Source organism: Nerophis ophidion, linkage group LG12, assembly GCF_033978795.1.
Source record: "Nerophis ophidion isolate RoL-2023_Sa linkage group LG12, RoL_Noph_v1.0, whole genome shotgun sequence".
Lineage (NCBI taxonomy): Eukaryota > Metazoa > Chordata > Actinopteri > Syngnathiformes > Syngnathidae > Nerophis > Nerophis ophidion.
The window spans coordinates 50889314-50902255 of NC_084622.1; the positions used below are offsets into that span (position 1 = coordinate 50889314).

The 12942-nt window shown below is 39.2% G+C and overlaps 1 protein-coding gene across 5 annotated transcripts in view; it reads right to left on the reverse strand.

Annotated features, from left to right (window-relative positions):
• Positions 1 to 12942, reverse strand: part of LOC133563533 (pleckstrin homology domain-containing family A member 5-like) — a 323705-nt gene that overhangs the window by 105828 nt on the left and 204935 nt on the right. For all 5 annotated transcript variants that reach the window (XM_061917704.1, XM_061917702.1, XM_061917701.1 and 2 more), the window contains exons 5-7: positions 11735 to 11858; positions 7499 to 7603; positions 849 to 921 (exon numbers count right to left, since the gene is read on the reverse strand). In XM_061917704.1, the coding sequence (XP_061773688.1) occupies positions 849 to 921; positions 7499 to 7603; positions 11735 to 11858 (302 nt within the window). The remainder of the gene's footprint in view (positions 1 to 848; positions 922 to 7498; positions 7604 to 11734; positions 11859 to 12942) is intronic.

The window sequence follows — 12942 nt, forward strand, 5'->3', positions numbered from 1 at the left end:
TGTACTTCTCCCTACGTCCGTGTACCACTCCGTACAGCGGCATTTTAAAAGTCATACATTTTACCATGAATTGATTAACGTGGACCCCGACTTAAACAAGTTGAAAAACTTATTGGGGTGTTACCATTTAGTGGTCAATTGTACGGAATATGTACTGTACTGTGCAATCTACTAATACAAGTATCAATCAATCAATCAATCAAACTTATTGAAACAGATACCGATAATTTCCAATTTTATATTTTAAAGCATTTATCGGCCGATAATATCGGCAGCCCGATATTATCGGACATTTCTAGTTACTAATGCTTTTTGGAATACTGAGAAAAGACAAACGTTTGTAAATGCCACCAAGAGAAATTCAAATCTTGGGTTAATGATAGTGAAACCGGGTGAAAGGGGCCCGACTGATTCCTGGATACTTGTTTACTAGGGTGGCGCAGTTGGGAGGGTTCCTCGTTCAATCACCACCTTTTACCAACCTAGTCACGTCTGTTGTGTCCTTGAGCAAGACACTTCACCCTTGCTCCTGATGGGTTGTGGTTAGGGCCTTGCATGGCAGCTCCCTCCATCAGTGTATGAATGGGTGAATGTGGAAATAGTGTCAAAGCGCTTTGAGTACCTTTAAGGTTGAAAAGCGCTATACCAGTATAACCCACTATACCTTTTACTGACTTTAGGGAGAGTGAAACAAATGTTCATGTTTCTTACACAGCAATTTCAACCATCTCTCAAAGTCTTGTACCTACAGGCTTGATTTCAGCTCTATGAAAGTAACCAAAAGAATGGCTTGGGGCTGTGAAAAGCAAAATGTTACAAATAAAACAGTCTTGTTGAAGATGACTCACCTCTGTAGTAGAAGAGGCACAAATCAGACAGCACAAACCAGCGCTTCTTCCACAATTTCATCCCCGTACTGTCCTGTGAAGACACCAGAAAGACCGGGCACACCATTGGTTTGCAAAGAAGAAGAAATGATTATCGAACGTAGTTAGTGCAGTCTGGATAGTTCGCTTCCCCTTTGGTCCAAATGACACAATGTCGAATATTTCCAAAAACAATTTGAAATGTGGACTCGTCAGACCACAGAACACTTTTCCACTTTGCATCAGTCCACCTTAGATGATCTCGGGCCCAGAGAAGCCAGCGGCGTTTCTGGATGTTGTTGATAAATGGCTTTGGCTTTGCATAGTGGAGCTTTAACTTGCATTTACAGATGTAGCGACCAACTGTATTTAGTGACAGTGGTTTTCTAAAGTGTTCCTGAACCCATGTGGTGATATCCTTTAGAGATTGATGTTGGTTTTTGATACAGTGCCGTCTGAGGGATGGAAGGTCACGGTCATTCAATGTTGGTTTCCGGCCATGCCGCTTACGTGGAGTGATTTCTCCAGATTCTCTGAACCTTTTGATGATATTATGGAGCGTAGATGTTGAAATCCCCTAAATTTCTTGCAATTGCACTTTGAGAAAAGTTGTTCTTAAACTATTTGAAAGAAACAGAACTTTGCTGGGTTTCTGGTGGTTATTGGCAACCCTGCAGAAATGTTTCATTATAGTTGGGGTGACCTTGAGCAGGGGTCAACAACCCAAAATGTTGATGGAGCCATATTGGACCACAAATACAAAATGGTAATCGGTCTGGAGCCGCAAAAAATGTAAAGACTTATATAAGTGTTATAATGATGGCAACACATGATGGAAGTGTCTAATTATCTATATCAGCCTACTATCAAACTGACTGTGTCGCAGGCTGACGCAAATCTTCATTGACAGAAATTTTGAAATGTAATATTTATTCGACACATCTTTTACAACATTGGAAAACATTAGTCAAACTTTTTTAGAGGGTTGGATAACTCCTGGAAATGCCTGTTTTAGAATAGAAGTTAAAGTAAACAGCAGGCTGTCTTCTTCTAATGGATTTATTCCAATCTTTGCAAGCTGGGTAACATTTGCTGTAGTCTGGAACAACATGGCAGCCAATATGACATACAGATACTGTAAATATAAATGAAATACACAAAGGACATTAGTAAGGGAAATTAAATGAACTCAAATACACCTACACATGAGGCATAATGATGCAATATGTACATACAAGTAGCCTAAATAGCATGATTAGCTTGCTGTCATGCACTGACCAAATATGCCTGATTAGCACGCCAACAAGTCAATAACATCAACAAATCTCACCTCTGTGCATTCACGCACAACATGAAACGTTTGGTGGACAAAATGAGACGAATAAGGAGTGGCGTAAAACACTTCTTTCTGTGGTGTGTGGTCATTAAATATTAGGGCTGTGAATCTTTGGGTGTCCCAAGATTCGATTCAATATCAATTCTTGGGGTCACGATTTGATAATATATCGATTTTTTCGATTCAAAAACGATAATTTTCCGATTCAAAAGGATTCAGTATTCATTCAATACATAGATTTCAGCAGGATCTACCCCAGTCTGCTGACATGCTAGCAGAGTAGTAGATTTTTGTTAAAAAGCTTTTATAATTGTAAAGGACAATGTTTTATCAACTGATTGCAATAATGTAAATTTGTTTTCACTATTAAACAAACCAAAAATATGACTTATTTTATCTTTGTGAAAACATTGGACACAGTATGTTGTCAAGCTTATGAGATGCCATGCAAGTTTAAGCCACTGTGACACTATTGTTCTTTTTTATTATTTTTATAAATGTCTAATGATAATGTCAATGAGGGATTTTTAATCACTGCTATGCTGAAATTATAACTAATATTGATACTGTTGTTGATAATATTCATTTTTGTTTCACTACTTTTGGTTTGTTCTGTGTGGTGTTTGTGTCTCCTCTCAATTGCTCTGTTTATTGCAGTTCTGAGTGTTGCTGGGTCAGTTTTGCTTTTGGAATTGGATTGCATTATGGTATGAGAATGAGAATCGATTCTGAATCGCACAACGTAAATGATTCCATTCGTATTTGAATCGATTTTTTCCCACACCCCTATTAAATATGTATTCTGATATATGTTCTTCACAAAAAATGAGCCAAAGTCAGTGAGTCTCAGTTTGAATAATTAATTAATTGTATGATTTTTCTTTTAATAAAAAATGACAACGGGGCCCACAGACCCAACCACCACACATCCAATTTTCTTCTTTGCTGCAAAGAACAAAAACGGATGTGACGTTAGGGCTGGGCGATATATCGTGGGTTTGTCTCATATAGAAAATGACTATAGCGTGATATTGGAAGATATGTTCTCACGCAGTTGATTTTAGCTGCGGGCATTACACTAAAGGCTCTTCTCACTCCTTATTGTGTCTCCTTCTCACAGAGTGTAAGTGCAGGTTCTTACACACGTCACATACTGTCACGTCATACCTCACATACGTATACACCCTCGCCCAGCAGAGAAGTAACAGAGTGGCTAACGTTAGCCGTGATGCTACCGGAGTGTTGCGAAGGTGCAAATCTGGTAACAAATGAAGGAAGAATTAATTCCCAATAAAAACAGCAGGGGGTCCATCGTCTGGCGGTGGTTAGCTTCAAGTGCGAATATGTCGAATAGATAACTTTAATTTGTCAAGTGTGGGGCACAAGCCTTGCTACCAAAAGTAGCATTACTGCTAATACGTAGCATCATTTGAAAAGTCACCTGCTAATAATTTTAATAAATACGTTTTGGAAAATTGACTTAGTTGTGATTTCCCTCTCTGCATGAAAGTTTAAAAGTAGCATATATGAATGCAGTATGAAGAAGAATGTTTGAATGTAGACTAGGGATGCACCGAAATGAAAATTTGTGGCCGAAGCCGAATAAAATTTAAACGCTTGGTCGAAGGCCGAATACCAAATAATGAATGCAGTTTTTCAGAATTTTTTTTAATATTGCATAAATAGCCTAGAATAAATATTTAGACATGTTTTTCAAATAAAGTCATTTTTATTGAATATTGACATTTTTTTAATATTCCAGTAGTCTTTGCTTTTAAAAAAAGCACAGTTTTTCATTTATATTAGGCCTTCAAACAAAACATGCATTCCAAAAAAAAAAAAAAAAAGTGCATTAAAGTGGATAAACCCACAACAAATGAATTATTGTCCTTTTGCCAAAAGTCTGCTTAGCTACAGTAGATATGCTAATAATGTAAACAGAAGGCTTAAGTAAATCTCAATTAAGTGTGTGCTTGTAACCTCATACACTTATACAGGTAGCCTACACAACAGGCTAATAATGTAAACAGAGGACCCACTAAATCTCAATAAGTGTGTGCTTGTAACCTCATACACTTATACAGGTAGCCTACACAACAGGCTAATAATGTAAACAGAGGACCCACTAAATCTCAATAAGTGTGTGCTTGTAACCTCATACACTTATACAGGTACACAACATATCCCAACGTCACCGTGTCACTGCACCTTGGTTGATTGCATCACCGCGTCAAAAAATTGCGTCACACGCCACTATTCGGCCTTGTTCTTAACTCATTCCACCGAAGGCCGAATGTGGCTTTTTTTGCCATATTCGGCCGAATATATTCGGTTACCGATTAATCGGTGCATCCCTAATGTAGACACATAGAATCATCATACTGCTATGATTATATGCATCAAGTGTTCATTCGAGGCTAAGGCAAAATACCGAGATATACATCGTATATCGCGATATGGCCTAAAAATATTGCGATATTTAAAAAAGTCCATGTCGCCCACCCCTATGTGACGTCATATGCGACCCGGCAATTGAATACTTTTCAATGTTTTCAACAAGCTGGTGTCAAATTGTTTCTTGAATGTACTTGATGAGGTTGGTCAGACTTCACTTTTCGGTTCAGACCGAATTAAAGAAGCAGGCCTTTCAGTCACCTCACTGGGGGAGGCATTAGATGTCCCCTATGAAGCAACTGAAAGCTTACAGGACTTCAATAGCCTCTAGGTTTCAAAAGAAGCAAGGAAATAAGTGAAAAATCCAGCTTTTATTCTTGGTAGCAGAATTGTATGTCTTCTGCTTGATCCCCATAACCTCCATTGAGCTCCTAAAGAAACAGCAGCTGGCATCTCTGCCAAAGGAAGCCATCATGTGCTGAAAGGACGGACAAGGAGGCTGCAATCAAGACTAAATGAGTCTGCCACTTAGAAAGCCTGAGAGTCCTGTCTGGCAGAGGGCCGCCCCAAGCATCCCCTTTTCACCCTGCCGCTGTAAGCGGGAGTCTTGATGGAAGGATTGCTATTCAAACTGCCAAAGTAGCAACACCGGACAAAGAAATCCAATCCTGTATGACATCAAATAAGCTTCTTATAACTGTGAACTTAATTCTAGCAGGGAGAGAGAAAACTCTTAAGGTGTCTGAATCATTTTAGTACTTAAAGGCCTACTGAAAGCCACTACTAGCGACCACACAGTCTGATAGTTTTTATATCAATGATGAAATATTAACATTGCAACACATGCCAATACGGCCGCTTTAGTTTACTAAATTGCAATTTTTAATTTCGCGCCGAAGTACTATGCTAAAACGTTGCGATATGACGACGCGTGCGCGTGACGTCACGCATTGTAGACATTTTGTTCCAGCACCGTTCCCAGCTATAAGTCGTCTCTTTTTATCGCATAATTCCACAGTATTCTGGACATCTGTGTAGCTGAATCTTTTGCAATTTGTTCAATGAATAATGGAGACGTCAAAGAAGAAAGCTGTAGGTGGGAAGCAGTGTATTGCGGCCGCCTTTAGCAACACAAACACAACCGGTGTTTCATTGTTTACATTCCCGAAAGATGACGGTGAAGCTTTATTAAGGAACAGAGCGGTCAAGCGAACACAGTTGGATTGGACCACACACACAAAGTACAGTGTATTATGCAGCGATCATTTCGAAATATCGTGTTTAGAAGAGGGTCCCTTGCGAAGGGCAGAGATGGGCATCGCCACCACCCGTCGACTAGTGCTGAAGAAAGGTGCGAGGCCGACCTTCAGGTTGTACAGGTACGAATATATAATCCAGGGGTAGGGAACCTATGGCTCTGGAGCCAGATGTGGCTGTTTTGATGACTGCACCTGGCTCTCAGATAAATCTTACCTGACATTGCTTAACACGGTAAGTAATGAATAATTCCGCTGGTAATAAGTGTCAAAAATAACGTTCAAAATATAAAACATTCTCATGCATTTTAATCCATCCATCCGGTTTCTACCGCACATGTTCAAGAAGTCGCATTAATTGTAAGAAGTATTTTATTTATTGTTGGTTAGCTTCAGAATAACAACGTTATTAAAAGGAATAAGAGACTTATTTATACTCATTTAGTTGTATTCAGTCTTAAAAAAAATATCATATGGCTCTCACTGAAACACTTTTTAAAATATTTGGCTTGTATGGCTCTCTCAACCAAAAAAGGTTCCCGACCCCTGATATAATCTCACTAAAACACTAGTAACACAAAAAGCAGATAAGGGACTTTCCAGAATTATCCTAGTAAATGTGTGTAATAACATCTGAATCACTCCCACTGTGGTCTTTTTCTAGTCCTTCACTCTCACTTTCCTCATCCACAAATCTTTCATCCTCGCTCAAATTAATGGGAAAATCGTCGCTTTCTTGGTCCGAATCGCTCTCGCTGAAGATAACAGTCAAGCTTTACAGAGATTGGACCACACACACAAAGTACAGTGAATTATGCAGCAATCATTTCGAAAGATCGTGTTTCGAAGAGGGTCCCTTGCGAAGAGCAATAATAATAATAATAATAATGGATTAGATTTATATCACGGTTTTCTATTGTTAGATACTCAAAGCGCTCACAGAGAAGTGGGAAGCTACATCAGAAATGGACATCGCCACCATCCGTCGACTGGTGCTGAAGTAAGGTGCGGGGCCGACCTTCAGGTTGTACAGGTACGACCACATAATCTCACTAAAACACTAGTAACACAATAAGCAGATAAGGGATTTTCCAGAAATGTCCTAGTAAATGTGTGTAATAACATCTGAATCACTCCCACTGTGGTCTTTTTTTTTTTTTCTAGTCCTTCACTCTCACTGTCGTCATCCACGAATCTTCCATCCTCGCTCAAATTAATGGGAAAATCGTCGCTTTCTCGGTCCGAATCGCTCTAGCTGCTGGTGGCCATGATTGTAAACAATGTTCGGATGTGAGGAGCTCCACAACCCGTGACGCCACGCGCACATCGTCTGCTACTTCCGACCAAAATTTTTGAACTTTATCGTGGATGTTCTCTACTAAATCCTTTCAGTAAAAATATGGCAATATCGCGAAATGATGAAGTATGACACATAGAATGGACCTGCTATCCCCGTTTAAATAAGAACATCTCATTTCAGTAGGCCTTTAACAGTCCTACATCTTCCATTTTTTCTAATGAGCAATAACAAATTAAAAACACGACCCAAGGCCAATCACTTTTAATTATTTGTTTTTATCCATTGCCGAGTCATATAAAACCTTCGAGATCATCGCTGGTGCGTATAAAAATATAGCTTTGCTTACCTGCTTATAAAGCCAGTTCTTCCTAATAACTGGAGCACCGGGATTCCTCCTGATGGAGTTGGATCTCTTCCCAAAATTATGGAGTTTTTTAGCAGGTCTTGGTGCCTACAAATGCAAATGAATATGTTAACAAATAATGTCAAAATCACAATGAAGTCATTTTCTAAACGTTACAGTAAAACGTGAGTTAGTCTGTTGGCCTTTTTAAACAGTTGCATTAGAGTAGTATATTAGTTTGTTTTCGTTCCAAAACCTCTAACAAAGACTGCTAAGTACAAAAAACCGAATACATTGTTTCGTATGAGTTAGAGTTTATTTGGAACATGCAAGCATACGACATGTTACATCACAATTTCCAGTTTGTCTTTCAAACATGTTCGACAAGGAGTAGGAACAAGCAGAGCTTGTATGAAGAAAATCATGCAAATCTTAAAACCATGCATTCCAGATGCCCAAAAATATGAATACATTTTTATTTCTAAGGGAAGAATTAAGAGTTTTCCATGCAGAAAACAATGCGGAATACATAGAAAACAGGAATGAACCAAATAAACCAGCATTTTGACTTTATTGAACATTTTTGCGTGGGTGAAAACGGCAAAGAGCTCAGAGGGACCACACTTAAGACGTCTTAATTTGAATTCATAGATGTTTGGGACTCGCAACTTCCTTTGGCTCGACGGTGACTTGTTTTGCAGTCGTATTTAATGAAAAAAAGAGCAAAAACTGAGCCACAAACATTCTTGGTTTAGGCCCTCGATTCTGTAGACAGTAGTTTTGTTTTTGTCAAATGCTAAACGAAACAGTACCGTATTTTTCGGACTATTAGGCGCACGTGAAATCCTTTCATTTTCTCAAAACTCGACAGTGCGCCTTATAACCCAGTGTGAGTAATGTATGGAATGATTTTGGTTGAAGCTATTTTATTTGGTAGTGAAGTGAAGTGAATTGTATTTATATAGCGCTTTTCTCTAGTGACTCAAAGCGCTTTACATAGTGAAACCCAATATCTAAGTTACATATAAACCAGTGTGGGTGGCACTGGGAGCAGGTGGGTAAAGTGTCTTGCCCAAGGACACAACGGCAGTGACTAGGATGGCGGAAGCGGGGATCGAACCTGCAACCCTCAAGTTGCTGGCACGGCCGCTCTACCAACCGAGCTATACCGTCCCACGCGGTATACGCATTTGGTACATGGTGAAATGATAAGTGCGACCACTAGATGGCAGTCACACACAAGAGATACGTGTAGACTGCAATATGACTCAAGGAAACACCACCAAAATTGTACATGTTGCATTGAAAGTATAGAACATTAAACACGGCGGTCAATAATCTATGTTTTAGTATGACTTTGGTGAGCCGTAGCCGATAAGCTTCTTTTTTTTCTCTATCTTCTTGTTATAGGACATTCCTTCTAATATAAAGTAGTGTACATTTCTTACTTATTCCCATGAAAGCGCTAAAACATACCGGTGTAGTGAGTTTTATTATTCACCCAAGGAACATTAGTTATTAGAGAGTTCTGGTTGGACGTTTATCACGGTACACATTTCCGGCCTTGTTGCACTGGTGAGCCACGGATGAGAAGATACTGCTCCGTTATGTAGTGTAAATGTCATTAAAACAGTAAGCTCCATCTTTTGACACTTCTTCCACTCCCGTCCTTGCACGCTACACCGCTACAACAAAGATGACGGGGAGAAGACGCTGTCGATGGTGAGCCACGTAAATAAGACCGCCCACAAAACGGCGCATCCTGAAGCGACTGTCAGAAAGCGGCTTGAAAATGATCTGTAAAACATCATCAATGCAACATTTGACCAAAGAACCACCATTACATGTTATGTAGACCACAAGGTAGTGTTTATATTTAGAAAAAAAAAACTAATAAAATTATTTCTTTAACCCTTGTATTATGTTGGAAAAAATGACATTGATTATGTTGCGGGTCGTTTTGACCCGCACTGTGTAAATGCACTCAAAACAGTCAAGAAAACAGGTTAAACCAATAACAATTGTATTTTATGTTATATAAACATTTAGAAAAGTGACATACAATACATTTTTCCAATTGTATTATGTTAAGGGTAAATTTGACCCATTTCAGTTTTTGTGTTGATCAAAGTACTGGTTATCCTTTCTTTTTCTTGCTGAAATCTGGTGACTTTTCCTAATCTAGGGTCATGAATTGGTGTGTAAATCTGGACACTTTGTTATGTAGTGGAATGTTTGTGCAGAGTTTGTATAAAAAGATGATGTTGCGGGTCATTTTGACCCAGGCACTTTAATGTGGGTAAATAGCTGTTCAGATCCAAAAATAAACATGTCTCCTTGATGTACTTTTTACTTTGATGTACAATTGTTTGTATTTTGATTGTCTCTGAGACCCAGAGCCAGGTGTGTGAAGAGAGGGAACTTTCTCACACTCGTCCTTGTCTCCCCAGATGTCATCCTTCTGGAGCTCATTTTTGGTGAGTTTGTCAAAGAGATGACATGAGAACAGTGACAAGGACAAGTGTGACAAAGTTCCCTCTCTTCACACGCCTGGCTCTGGGTCTCAGAGGCAATCAAAATACAAACAATTGTACATCAAAGTAAAAAGTACATCAAAGAGACTTGTTTATTTTGGCTATTTACCCACATTAAAGCGCCTGGGTCAAAATGACCCGCAACATCATATTTGTATACAAACTATGCAAGACATTCCACTAAACAACAAAGTGTCCAGATTTTACACACCAGTTCACAACCCTAGATGAGGAAAAGTCACCAAATTTCATCAAGAGAAAGAAAGGATAACCAATACTTTGATAAACACAAAAACTGAATTGGGTCAAATTGACCCTCAACATAATAGAAGGGTTAATGCGCCTTATAATCCGGTTAGCCTTTTTTGTGAAAATAGACCTGACTAAACCTGCTCATTGGCAATGCGCCTTTTAATCCCGTGGGTTTCTATGTAGGGGTGGGCGATATAGCGATATACTCGATATATCGCGGGTTTGTCTCTGTGCGATATAGAAAATGACTATATCGTGATATTGGAGTATATGTTCTCACGCAGTTGCTTTTAGCTGCGGGCATTACACTACAGGCTCTTCTCACTTTTTGTTGTCTCTCCTCACAGACAAGCAGGCGCACCTTCTTACATACGTCACATACGTATACGCACTCACTGGGCAGAGAGGTAGCAGCATGGGTAATGTTAGCTGTGATTCGAGTGGTAATACGAGAGAAAGAAGGTGAAAATCTGATAACAAATGAAGGAAGAATTCATTCCCAGAAAAAACAGCAGGGGGTCCATCGTCTGGCGGGGGTTTGGCTTCAAGCGGGAATATGTCGAACAGACAACCGTAATTTGTCAAGTGTGGGGCTAAAGCGTTGGTACAAAAAGTAGCATTAATGCTAATATGTAGCATCATTTGAAAAAACACCTGCTAAAGAATGAAGAGTGCTTACTCCGCATGTCAACATCTCCATTCGGTGCCGCACCAACAAAATGCCGAGGCAACCATTTCCACATCAACACTGTATGAAAATAATAGTCAACAACAAAAAGATAACGTCCGCAGGAACCTACCACATAGTGAAGGACATACACTATTTGATTTCCTATTATGCAGCTCATTTTTATTTGACATTATTGAAATATCTTGTGTGACATCATGCACAAAAGTGCACTTTATTTGTTTTAAACTATTGTAGTGGCGTTCTGTACAAAAAATGCCCTTTAATTTAGTGTTGTTTTGATATGTCATCTTAGTGACATCATGCACAAAAGTGCACTCATAGCTTGTTTTAAAATGTCTCTGACAATCTTGCACTTTCTGTTTTGGAAATGACATGAATGTTTGTGCCACTGCTTAATAACTGTTTCATAAATACACTTTTAGTTGTGATTTCCCTCTCTGCATGAATGTTTAAAAGTAGCATATATGAATGCAGTATGAAGAAGAATGTTTGAATGTAGACACATAGAATCATCACACTGCTGTCATTATATGCATCAAGTGTTCATTCAAGGCTAAGGCAAGATATGGAGATATATATGCTATATCGTGACATGGCCTAGAAATATCGAGATATTACAAAAATGCCATATGGCCCGGAAAATATGGTATATAAAAACCGGGGCTATTTTCTTTTGAAAATCGAATCATACAAAAAGTAGGATGGACAAAAAAAGCATTAGTGCTGCACTGTATAGGGACTCATTCCTGGCGTGCTACTCACTCTCACGGCGGGGCTGGCTCGGTCGGCGGCGCAGTCCGAGCCGCCTGCGTTGTTGGAGGTCTCACTCATGGTGCTGCTCGGCTGCTGCTGCTTCTTCTCATTCACTGCTACTTTGCTGGCAGATCTAAACATGCAAAAGAAGAGCACACATATTCAACGATTAACTTCTCAAATTTGATTTCTCTCAGTGTGACGCTCAGAATCAAAACAACAACACTCCCAAGGTCACTGTATAGATTTCCAGTAGTTTAAAAATGTTGGGCGGACAGATTGAATTTCAGCCAAAATCGCAGTGAATCATGCTATAACGCCTGTTATATGAATCGCATAATCCGTAAGACATTCGCAAAAAGCTGTCATTGAGGAGCACACCATGTAAATCAAGTTGTGTCTGGCCTGTGGGGATGTCCTACATTCTTCTGGAGGGGAATAATGTTGTAATCTGGCAGAAACATGACACCGCGGTGCAGCAGGAGCACTGCAGCAGTGTGTAAAGTGTTTTACAGTGTTTCAGGTCACTGAAGGGGTGTGCTGCAAACTCAGTTTGACTCAAATAACTTGCACATTTGACGCTGGCGACCTAAACCGATTCAAACAATGCAATAATTAATCACCGTAGAAACCAGATCTGGGCAAAGTAAGGCCCGGGGCCACAAGCTTTTCAATCTGGCCCGCCGGACATTCCTAAATATTTTTTTAGATCTTTAAGATGGAACATGTAGCTGCCATTATGATGTGCACTCATGTTTTCTAATGACCGTAAGTCTTCAACTATACTAAGTCTTTTCATGCTTGGACTCTGCGCTTTTGGATGATAAACTAGTTACTATGGTCGTCTACTTAGTTACTATGGTCATGTACTTAGTTACTATGGTCATCTACTTAGTTACTATGTTCATCTACTTAGTTACTATGGTCATGTACTTAGTTACTATGGTCATCTACTTAGTTACTATGTTCATCTACTTAGTTACTATGGTCATGTACTTAGTTACTATGGTCATCTACTTAGTTACTATGTTCATCTACTTAGTTACTATGGTCATCTACTTAGTTACTATGGTCATGTACTTAGTTACTATGGTCATGTACTTAGGTACTATGGTCATGTACTTAGTTACTATGGTCATCTACTTAGTTACTATGGTCATCTACTTAGTTACTATGGTCATCTACTTAGTTACTATGTTCATCTACTTAGTTACTAT